Source organism: Dendrobium catenatum, unplaced genomic scaffold (assembly GCF_001605985.2).
Source record: "Dendrobium catenatum unplaced genomic scaffold, ASM160598v2 fragScaff_scaffold_1671, whole genome shotgun sequence".
Lineage (NCBI taxonomy): Eukaryota > Viridiplantae > Streptophyta > Magnoliopsida > Asparagales > Orchidaceae > Dendrobium > Dendrobium catenatum.
In genome coordinates, this window is record NW_021320133.1 from 8,868 (window position 1) to 21,103 (window position 12,236).

The 12,236-nt window shown below is 32.9% G+C and overlaps 1 protein-coding gene across 4 annotated transcripts; it reads right to left on the reverse strand.

Annotated features, from left to right (window-relative positions):
• Positions 1 to 171: 171 nt before the first annotated feature.
• Positions 172 to 11,726, reverse strand: LOC110095947. 4 transcript variants are annotated; one of them, XM_028701292.1, is made up of 11 exons: positions 11,476 to 11,726; positions 11,295 to 11,343; positions 10,663 to 10,824; positions 6,487 to 6,605; positions 6,309 to 6,378; positions 5,966 to 6,056; positions 5,795 to 5,858; positions 5,109 to 5,204; positions 827 to 926; positions 668 to 754; positions 172 to 338 (listed from the first exon to the last, which is right to left on the reverse strand). In XM_028701292.1, exons 1-11 carry the CDS (start codon positions 11,683 to 11,685, stop codon positions 187 to 189), a joined length of 1,200 nt encoding a protein of 399 aa, XP_028557125.1. In that variant the 5' UTR covers positions 11,686 to 11,726; the 3' UTR covers positions 172 to 186. The 4 variants fall into 4 exon arrangements, with proteins under 4 accessions (XP_028557125.1, XP_028557124.1, XP_028557126.1 ...); XM_028701291.1 differs by having other exon boundaries at positions 5,789 to 5,858; positions 11,476 to 11,724; XM_028701293.1 differs by having other exon boundaries at positions 5,789 to 5,858; positions 10,663 to 10,812; positions 11,476 to 11,723.
• Positions 11,727 to 12,236: the final 510 nt, after the last annotated feature.

Consider the following 12,236-nt stretch of genomic DNA (forward strand, 5'->3'; position numbering starts at 1 on the left):
TTAGGGTTACTTGCGAACTCAAGTATTTCCTATCAAAGTACTGCCACATCAATCTATTTACAAAGTTTGCTTGATCAACACAGCCATAGAACCTGTTTTTTTCCATGCTCAATTACCTAAACAATCAGATCATTAATTAGAAATAGGTAGCATCACATAGAGACCCAAGCTTGCATCAAGAACAAATCAAAAAAGTAAAATAGGTATGGTAACGTAAAGCGGCATATGTATGCAAGCAGATTGTACCTTTCGAGCATAACCTCCATAAGCCACTCCACCAATTAGGGCTTGTACAGAATCAGTAATGCCCACAGCATTTGTATTTTCAATCCCATTCTCTTTAAAATGAACAAGAAAGTGATTAGAGAAGAAACAGCAGTAACCATAAGAAATAGTCATGTTTGATTGCATATAATCAATCCAGCAAAATGAAATGTAATGCACTAGTTTCATTAATCCCAGTTTAGAAAGCAAAAAATTAAGAAATTGCGATTCTAGTTTCATTGATTGAATTGTTGAACTAAAAATCAGAATTTCATTGTGAATGCTGTGCAGAAATAACTACTTACAACTTGATAAACCACAATTAGCTGAAAGAAAATATTACTGAGTTAAGGAAAAAACTAAGCTGCTCATCAATTTCTGGAATATGAAAAGGAATAAATACCAGAAAATTTGATTGCTTTGAAAAGCCCCACTTTCTTTAAACTATCGATTGTGTGCAAATTTGTCCCACCAGCCAGCTGATAAAAACCTTCAAGACCAGATTAATTTCTTATGTAAAATTGAACAAGTTAGTTTATAAGAAAACTATTCAAGAACATACCATGAGGCCTGTCTGGTAAAGCTGCCAAACGCATTGCGAAGTTAATTGCTTCTCTTGTTGCACCTCGGCCAATGTCTCCACTCATGGGCCGACCATCCAACTGAATCATTGATCAATCACAAGAAGGAACAATAAATTGCAATTTTTTTTTAATAATGGTATTAAAGATTTTGTAAATGCTATGATTTGATAAAATATATGCATAAAAATAAGAATTTTATTTTAAATATTATATGAACTTTATTTTGTCAAAATAAGGATGGTTGATATGTTCAATTTATGAAAAAAAAAATAAAATTGTGAGACATGATTAATATATATATATATAAAGGCTTATTGTAACAATATATCAACAGTTGAATTAATAATTAGCAAATATTAATTATGGTTTATGAACTTAAAGAATAGTATAAATTAACTAAATAGGATCTATGTTGAATAAAGAGAGCAAACTAACGGAAATTCTGATGTTATGTATGTTTGATGTAATAGCTCTAAGGTTAATGGCCTAATTGAAATGATAGGTTAAATATCAAATTAAGGGTTTGCAAACAATATGTATTTGAATAAAAATAATGATATATTAATAATATTTTATATACTTAAATGAATGAAAGATGTATCACCAAATAATGCGATTAAAGTATGGTAAAATAATTTCCATGTATAAAATTAATTCATATGAATGTCTTATACGTATTATAAATGTTATACTAATGGACATTGCATAAGGATTACAGTGGAAAAGAAAGTCTTCTGAAGTTAAGATAGGTAATTATATTTAAAATTTTGTTCTTTCAAATTTAATGCACTGATTGGTAAGGCTCTTTATCTTCGTTGAATAATATTATTTATTATTAATACAATATTGTTATCGAAAATTGACTCCATTGATTTTCCCTTTCCCATGCAAGTAATCCTCACATTGGAATGAATGTGCTACTTCTCACTTCTCATATTTCAAACTTGAATGATTGTTTCATGAAATATATATGCACAAGTTAATATTTAAAGTAAATCCATGATGAAAAAAAATGCGAAGAATATGTAATAAAAATGACTATATGTGCATGTTGATAGATGAAGTTTACCTCTTTATGATATTAATAGAGAGGATGCTAATGTACTTGCATATTGATTAATACTACTTTCCACCTCAGACAAGAGTAAGAATAAGACATACACCCCCATTGTTTTGACAGGGATATATCAACTATAGGTGAGTTGATGTCATTCTACCTCAAATGACAATGGACTTGATCAACACCCCACTGTGCCGACAGGAAGCGTATCAACTAGGGATGAGTTAGGTTTTTTATAGATGGTGCTCTTGAGATTTATTAATATATAAAATGTAAGTTAAAATTTGATCAGCTATGTTTAAGATGAATGTTTTGACTATACTAATGTACATCATAATATCTATTCAGCAAAAATTATGGTCATGGTTGATAGTCACATGACAAATGCAATTTCCAATTTTCTTACTGTTGAAGATGAGACTTTGATAGGAAGTGGATACAATTTCCTCGAAATCAATGAACAACAATCAGAAATTAGGAAGAAGAACACATCTAAACTATTTTTACTGCAAGATATATGAAAGAAAATAGCAATGTATAATTGGATCTTCAAAAGGAGAGGACGATCTAGCTCTCCTAAATCCTTAGCCACAAGCTAAAGCCCAAATAACCTAACAACAACAACATAAAGCCTTTATCCCACTATGTGAGGTCGGTTATATGAATCCTTTTTTCTCCATTGTGTCATGTTAAAGATCAAATTCTCATCTAAATCTAACAAAGAAAAGTTATTTCTAATATTTTCTAACCAAGTCTTTTTAAATATACCTCTACATTTTTTAATATAAGTCAAGTCTAATACATCTACTAAATTCAGCAAACTCCAAAACATAATCCTGAAATCACCCTTGTTAGCCTTAAATAGGCTCCTATAATTCCCTCCCAAATAAGCCCCGTTTCCCTAAATAATTCACTCATATTTGAATTCAAATTAGATTTATCTTAGAACCCCCCTTAGTTCCTCCTCATTTTCCTAAATAATTTATTCTTAGATTTTGAATTCAAAATTTCAAATTAGATATCTTGCCAAAAATAATTCTCTCCCAATTAAAATTAAAATTCTTCTAAATAATTATCCTTTGATTAAGAACCTTCCTAAAAAACTCTATCTTGATTAGGAAACTTCATAATTCCCTCCCAATCAAATTGGCTGGTTTATCAATACTCCTCTCCCAAAGTGTCACATTGTCCTCAAAATGAAACAAAGGAAATTGCTACCAAAACACTTGACTAATAGCACTAGACAAAAAAATGGACTGACACTAGGTTAATTGATCCCTGCCTTTAGCATCTCCCTGATAAATCTCTCGATCTCATCCTTCTGGATATGAGGATAGCGGTACAGACGAACACTGATATGTGAGAATACTTCCTTATAAATGATAGCGTGCTCGTATTCCCTCATATGAGGCAACCCCTGAACTGGCTGGAACACCCTCGATATTGTCGTAGGAGTAACTGAACCATTTTTATTGCTTCTATCTTTTCTCAATCTTCTTCACCTTCCAAACTCTGCAACTCCACCAAAAATCTCATTACTTCACCCTTTTCTCTTTTTGAAAGTGGCTCCAAAATCACCTCTACGTCATCTATCAATGTAACCGGTAACGATGAGCTGACAGGAACCAGATTTTCATAGGTGAGATCATTGAATTCTTTGTTCAGTTGTGATTGAGAAACTACACAGGTTTTGGAATCTTGCTCGGTATAAACAGGATTTATTAAACAAAACTTTGCATCAGTTTCAGCTAATCGAACAATTTTGTTAATACTTTGTTGACAGTTCTGCTTGGCAGGAATTGAATGTCGTTGATGTTGAGAATGTCCTTTGACGTGAAGATCCAACAACTGCTTTTTCATGCTTTCTAGGTTGAAAAATTTTTACTCCATTGATGACATTCTGTCCTCAAATGCCGATTTGAGTTAGCCAACATTACCTTTAAGATGCTCTTTCAAGGTATCAACTCTCCTTGCCTCCATAGGTCCAAAAAAAAGAGTTATGATACCAATTTGATAGGAAGTATATATAATTTCCTCAAAATCAGCAAATGATAATAAGAAATTAGGAAGAAGAACACACTTAAGCTATTTTTTAGGAAGAAGAACACACTTAAGCTATTTTTATTGCAAGATATATGAAAGAAAATAACAAGATACAGTGGGATCTTCAATTGAAGAGGAAGATCCGGCTATCCCAAATCCCTAGCCGCCAACTAGTGCCCAAATAACCTAAGAATAAACTAAATTTAACAAACTCCAAAACATAATCCTGAAATAGCCCTTATTAGCCTTAAATAGGCTCCCATAATTTCCTCCCAAATCAACCCTTTCCATAAATAATTCTCTCATATTTGAATTCAAATTAGATTTATGTCCCTAATTAATTCCCTCTCAATTGTAATTAAATCTTTCATAAACAATCCCCCCATAATTCCTCCTTTTCCTTGAATAATTTCCTTTTAAATTTTGAATTTAAATTAGATCTCTTGCCCTAAAAAATTCTCTCCCAATTATAATTAAAACTTTCCTAACCAATTCCCCTTTGATTAAGAACCTTCATAAATAGCTCCCTCTTGACTAAGAAACTTCATAATTCCCTCCCAATCAAATTGGCCGGTCCATCAGACTAACATAAATGTCATTTCTTTTTCTTTTGAGTTACTATGATTTAAAAATATAATTGATCCACTAAGTAATATTGATAACTCAACATTGTATCTAATCAATATTATTGTATCTAATCAATATTTTTAAGACAAGATCTTGTAAACCATATGAATAAAAGAAGAGTATCCGTGCATCCTAAAAGTACAGCTACAAATAATAGACATTTAAAAAATTTTAAATGTTAAAATAACTATATTAAATTTATTGTTACTCTAGTAGAGAATGAATTTTGTGATTTAATGACTCTTTCAATACATTAGAAGTTGTTATTATAAGAAAATATATGAACAATTATTTTGGTATTAGTTAATGGTAGCAAATGAAATTTAAAAACTCGATCCTACCATATATTCCCTCCAAGATATTCCAAGCTCATGGGTCGAGTCATGACAATAACTATAAGAGGCGCTCTATAAAACTAGTATCTTATTTTTTAACACTTTATATTCACATGAAGAGCCTCAAAGAACAACTAAGCAGCAGATGCGCTACTACAATCTTTATCAAGTACCAAATTAATTTCACAAACAAACCTGCCATAAATTGTAACCAATGAGACGAGATTCCATTATTTTATACATTTCAGTCATTGTGGTGAAAGTCGACTTTCCAACATCAGGCATGCTAACCTGCATCAGTAGCAGACAAAAAACAAAAAAGAAAGCTTGATGAGACTGAAAAAAATGTCGATAATTTAAAGCATACCATTAAAGAAAAAAATCAACTAAAGTTGTTCCCAATGAAAATATAATCTACTCCATTGTTAGAGAGAAAAACAAAAAAAAAATAAAAAATAAAAACGAAAACAATTAACTAGATGAACAAAAACAAAAACAAAAATGGCTGCTTTTATCAAGAGTCAACGGCATGGATATACTAAATATATAAATTTATACCTATGTAAGCTATCAAATAAAAAATATGCCATTACTTCTTTGAGTAGTCAATCATGTAGCTGGGATGTTCTGCATAAGGAGTGAAATAAGATCTTATATGGAGTATGACTGCATGCAGTAACCCCAAGCCTCATTTAACAAAAACACATTTTCCTTGTAACTCATAGCACTTTTTGTTTCAAATAGAACCCTAATCCCATAGAACACATTTTCCTTGTACATTACTAGGATAAACAAATCCCCAATTCCTTGAAAGAATAATATATTAAATGTACCATGGCTACCAGAAACAAACATAAAACTGAGGTTCGACTTACTGCTACCAGTTTCACATGTTTGATAGAATCTCCCAAGCTTTCCCAAAGCTCATTGAATAGATCGATGCGCCTATCACAGTTTTATAGCATCAAAACACACAAATGTAGTATCAAACAATTGAAGAAAAATTTACCATATTCTATGAAAGTTATAATATTAAAAGCTAAGCGTCTCACCTGCCAGTTGTATGTATTTCTATGGCATCCACATCATTCCTCTTCAAGAGTTCACTTGTCGCAGCAGGATCCCTAATGTAAGTCTTAGCACCTGACAAAACTCAAAACAGGCTTACAGTTGCAAGTAGACAGAAAAATAGAATAGCATATTAAACAGACAAAAGGCTACCTCAGATTAACAATTTTAACTTTAGAAGTTTAAAAAAGAAGGATGAAAAATCAATTTAAATCAAAAGAAAACGGAACAAATCTTGCAAACTTCTGTTTACTAAATCATCATAACATTCAAATACTACGAGTAACAGATTTAATTGAAAAGTAGAATAAATGAAGTTTTACCTACTTATTTTATCAAATGGGCAAACTGGGAAGCAACGTCCACAACCATAGCAACGTTCTGTGACAACCCCGCCCTTAAAAAGTATAACTTAGCACTAAAGTAGAAGAATGGAAATTGAAAATAATTAGCTTTATCTACAAATTGAAAAAACAAACACGCTTAAGGGATCAATTTTTAACACCTGGAGTTTGCCTAAAGAATGGTTGCCTGTTGATGAATTCTCTAGTAAAATTGCATTTGCAGGACAAACCTTTTCACAAGGTCTTGAACAGTCAAGCGGGCAATCCTCTGGGTCAAATTCTGGTAAAGGATAACATGATAGCTCTTAGACCAGAGTATTTGCATGGTATCTACTCATCATTTAACAAACCACAATATTCCGAGCAATAAAAAATGCGCAACTTGGCATTTGAAGTTATTGTGCGTCAATTTCAAACTAAGAAAATTTACATAAACAAATGCAGATAAATAATGCAAAGTAGTCAGAAAATTTGCACATTGTGCATCAATTTGAAACTTAAAAAAGAATTACATAAACAAATGCAGATAAATAATGCTAAGTAGTCAGAAAATTTGAACGGTGGTAGCAAAAGGATACGATCTGAAAAACAAGTGGAAGTAAAGTTTCTAATTATCAAAAGTATGTTTAAAGATTTAAAAAAAAAAAATTAAAGGGAACTGAGGACATCCATAACAGATATTCCAATTTAATGATATTTAGCTTTCATGAATGCATCAAACATCATTAGTAATGCAAAATTGTAGAAAATAACCAACTCAGTGGTATGTTCATTGATAAAACAAATTTGGAGAATGCAGGAGAATCTAAGTTGCGACTGAACATCAAACCTGCTATGGAGGCCTGTCAACTAGTAAAGTGCCTTCCGTGTCTGTGTTGGACATATATTGAACATGTAAATTGCTCCAACATGCCCCGACATGTATTTAACACTTTTAATATTGTGCCAGAGTAATTTCACTGTAAAATTGGGTTCTAACACGGACCAGACCCTAATCGAATTGCAAAGACATGGCAAGACACATATGTCGATAGGAAAATATACCATGAGTAACACGCCAAAGGCACCTTAATGAAATAACATCTCGTCAGTCTCTCCTACATGTGAACCATAAGCGCCTCTCTATCTTCTTCCATAAGCAAGATAGAACGAGAAGTCTTGACTTTAACAAGTTTCATCAATAGATAATTAGAGATCGCTGTAAAGCCTTCCATTTCCTCTATTTATTTGATCATCACATGTGTCTTTCTCATTAGAAGAGTCATTGATGTAGATCCAGATGTTGCGAGATTCGTAGCTTTCCTCCGTTGCCTAGTATACGCTTCGTTGGTCGGCATCTTCTCAACATGAAATGACATATACTTTCGGTGTGTCCTAATCTCTTCTTTGTAAAATAACCAAGTTTGCCAGCATCCTAAATTGAACCAACCAATGTTACTAAGCATGCTTGACACTGTAATTGTCCTTTTTTTGAAATCTACTTAAGGAAATACATTGGCTTTTAGCTTCTATATTTCTTTATGTTTGCCTGCGATTTGGCATTAGAAAAGATCACGAGAACAAGAAAGACACATCTTTGTGGTTCAGTTGTAAGCTATATCTCTCTTATCATGCCAATTGGTATACAAACACTTGTTTTGATTTTCTCTTGATTTACAAGGTCAAAAGTAAGATATTGCAGCTTCTTTGGATTTAGAACTACTTTTGCAGAGCATGTCTCTATTACTTCTAAAGTCAATATGGATGGAAAAGCTTGATGAATGATTTATGGTTCTAGCTCCCAATAATTAGCTCAACCATGCTCCTTTTGTTGCAAAAGAAATTGAAGTGCATACAATTTTGTCATTTCACTCAAAAAGAACAAAATCACTCTTCCATGGTGTGAAGATTTAGAATTTGTGCAGTTAATCATTGTCCTTTTATCAAGAGGAGCTTAGAATATATTCAAGGAGAGGCTACGTTGTGGGACATTGGTGGGAATACATTACTTACAATGGATGATACTGGAATAATTCAAGTTGTTAATTTCTCTCTTGATGGGCCATTTAAACAAATTGTGTTATTTCAAGATGAAGGTGAAGTCATCATTGAAAAGGGTATTGATAATGATGGTCATAGAATTGAGTGTGTTACCACCAATTATTTATAGTCATCAATATACTCATATAGCCATATTTTATATCATTATTTTGAAGAGGGTATTGCTTTTTTTTTTTGGAGGTTTTTTTCAGTGTAAGAAATATTGACATTGGCACCATATATGACAACTGAAAGGGATTAATGAATACTAATGTTTGAGTGTTGTGAACAAAAAACATTATTGCATGTGATAAAGCATTTCTTTTACCATTGATAGTGCTTACTTTTATTTTATCATTATTAAGTTTTTTACGAATTTTACGTATATGATATCACACTTCATCAAGTGATGCCTTTAATGAAAAATACTATAAATTTTATGTTTTGTTTTAATAATTCATAAAATACAATGAGGCAATTTACCTATACAACACTCAAAATATAAAAATAAAATAAAATTTAACACATCCACATTACAACTCAAAGTCCCATTACCATGACGTCGGAGATGTTGATGCTCTAGCTTGCTGCATCTGCACTTGTCGATGCCATAACCTATGAGCTCCTCCCAACTTACACCCATTGATGCCCTTGCCTATGAGCTCCCATGCGATTTCCTTTCTGAACCTATCAAAGCACTCACCTGCACGCTCTAACAGCTCTGAAGGCATCAACGGGTCGAAAAGGTGGCGACGGGCCCAATGACATGCCCAACAAGATCCAACGAGATTTGCTAACTATGTTAATGGAGTGCTATATGGTGTAAATAGTGAAATTTAGGTGGGAAAAAAATAAATGTTAATGTTTTGATTGTTATGTATGTAAATCCCTAAATATAATATTCTGTTTATGGCGTATCATGTCCTTCTTTCTATAGTTATGCCATGTCGTATCTATGTCTTGTCATGTCTGTGTCACCATATTCGTGCTTCATAGGTCTTAAATCAACTCAACAAGTAGGTTGAAAATTGGATGAATATTCAAGTTTTGAAGGAGTGAAAAAAAACCTAACTCCACGATTTATTGAATGAAGTTAAATAAGCTACATTGACTACCATACTGATGCAAAATTACTTTAAAGTTTCAACTCAAACCCACTAACCCCAATATACCAAATATTTTTCAGAGTCCACCAAAGCTATATCTTTAGGTGTAAGAGCAACATCGCCATTTGGCTGGATTAATGTATTCCATACAATACTCATGAGGCAATTATTTAATTTAAGGTAAGGGCTGCCCTTTCTTTAAAAAAGATCCTTAAGGTTCATTTATAGATTGATGAATAATAATATAATGCTTTTGGATGCCTATGGATTTCGATATTGATCCCCTTCCCCAGTAAAGTGAGAATGATCTTCCCATTTCCCTCTATTTAGATCTCTCTATATACTATCATCCCTCCCTAAGGCATGTAATCCTCTCATTCAAACCAAGTTGTTAATTCCTCCCTCACTGAACCCTTGAAGGCTAGGAAGCAAATTCAGCACCTAGCTGCAATCCATAGTTACAGCAGCAACCCAAAACAGCCCATTGCATCCATGGAACTTTTCCTTCCATAGCCATGAAATCCCCCACTCAACCAGCCCTCATCCCATAAAAACCTCACTGACTTTCTAACCTCAAACCATCCCAATCAAGTGTTCAATCCAATTGCATAATAGCTGAATATCTAAAAGTGCACGCTTAAAATGTATCACTGCACCTGCAACAATCTTCCTCTTTGCTTCCGTTGCATATCATAAAAATTTGAGCATCTCACCTCTCAGGGGTTTCTACAAGATGCATATAGGTAGCTATAATCAAATAAAAGTACAAGTTCTCTTACAGAAGGGCTCATTTGGTTCATGGTAGGTGAAAATTATGTTTTAAGAGTGAAATTGAAATTCTCACTTCCTAGGAATTTTGGAAAGATTAACTAAGGTTCGTTTTTGGCCCACCTCAAAGATTGCAGAGTGGGAATTATTATTATGATGTAGGCGAGAATCTAACCCAAAACTTATGCTACAAATCCAAAACCCTCACCCACCAGACAAGCTAGTAGTTTAGTACCCAACAATGGGGAGAAATATGAATACAAGATGAAGGCCTGTTGAGAAGCTAGGAGTTTGAAATCTATTTTAACATCTAACCAAATCCATCCCAATGATGGATTTAACAAATTTATTACTTTCTAAGAAATGAATTATAACTTCAAGAAAACAAATGAGCCTCAAGAAATTAATATACAAATGAATATTAAAGGGACTATACAATCCCACCTGCTTTACGGAAGTGGAGATCTTCTTTGTCATCGTTGACACTAATCATCACCCATGGCCTCTCAACTGCGCCAATATTCATTGCTGCATCTATACCATCATTCACAGCATTCACAACCGATTCATCAGCCGCACAATCAATGCAATCCACTGTGCAATCCCCCCATTCCAAACCCAAAAAAAAAAAAATGCTATCAATTAAAAGACTTCACTATATCAAATAAAGGGAAATTTGTACAGAGCTCCATAGAATTTGGTCTTTTGCTGAAAAAATATGATACTTTCAAAACTTAGCAGAAAAGTGCAATAACTTTTGCTATTTTGTAAGCAAAAACATCAAATCTTTAATTTACATCAGGGTTATCTTGAAACCCCGGCATTGCTCCAAGGAATTGTTCAAACATCTAGTAAATGCCGTGTAATGACTCCATAACAGTAATACCAGAGTTTTATAACAAACCCTAATGGTGGCATATGGTGAAGATTAGTTCTTATTGTTATAAAATAATTAAAATTATTATTTTTCTTTGTTAAAACTTGAAATTATGACCCATTTTTACAGAGAGTTTTATACAAATAACCGATCATTAATCTCAAATATCAGAATTTAAATCATGGGCTTCCATTTTCACCTCCAGCAAGAGAGTAAACAAGAGATAGATTCCTAATATCCGCAGCATCCTGCATCAAAAATGGCATTCAAAGATGAACAAGCAGGCGTTTTTAGAGTTTTATATAGAAAGATGGCGATGACAATGGTGAAAGGGGAATACAATTAGCGAGGTTGAGATATTGAACTGGAATAGATTTCACCTCGAAACTAGCGCCGCAAATGAGCTTAACCCAGTCGCCGCGGCGAAGAGAATCGATTGGGCGAGGTTGGACTGCATTGAGAGGATGGCTCCTGACTGTAGAGTTCACGACAGATTTGATGGCATCGAGGCGGTGAAGACGCCGGAGATTCTCGCCACTCAATGAAGTTGTGTAGGGAGGAGGACTGGAGGAAGCTATGGCGGGAGACATTACCGGAGGAAAAAGGTCAAGTGAAACATTATCCAAGCCTTAGGAATCTTTATTTATAGATCTGACATTAAATAATAAATTTTTGTTTATATAACACCTAAATGTTTATAATAAAATAAAAGTATTGCTATTATATTATTTTGTTTAAAGGAAATTTTGTGTGAGCTTATTTATCAGCCTAATACACTTATTGTAAATAGATTTGAATATAAAACTTTGTGGTATTTTTTGTTGGAATATATATATATATATATTATTTTTCATCAAGCACTTAGATTATATTTAAAAAAATTTAAATATAAATTAATAAATCAAATGACTTTCAATTATATCATACTTATAGTCAAATCAAGCAGCTCAACAAGATGAGTTTAACGAGCTCAAGGTCACTTAATTTTGACATTGTTAAGACATTAAAATATTTGATAATAAATTATGATTAAGGGAATTAATATGGAATGTAAAATGAAGTGCTTTGAATTCTGATTAAATTTATCAAAATATCTTCCTAAAAAGCTTATAAATAGAGCATCATTCTCTATAGATGAGAG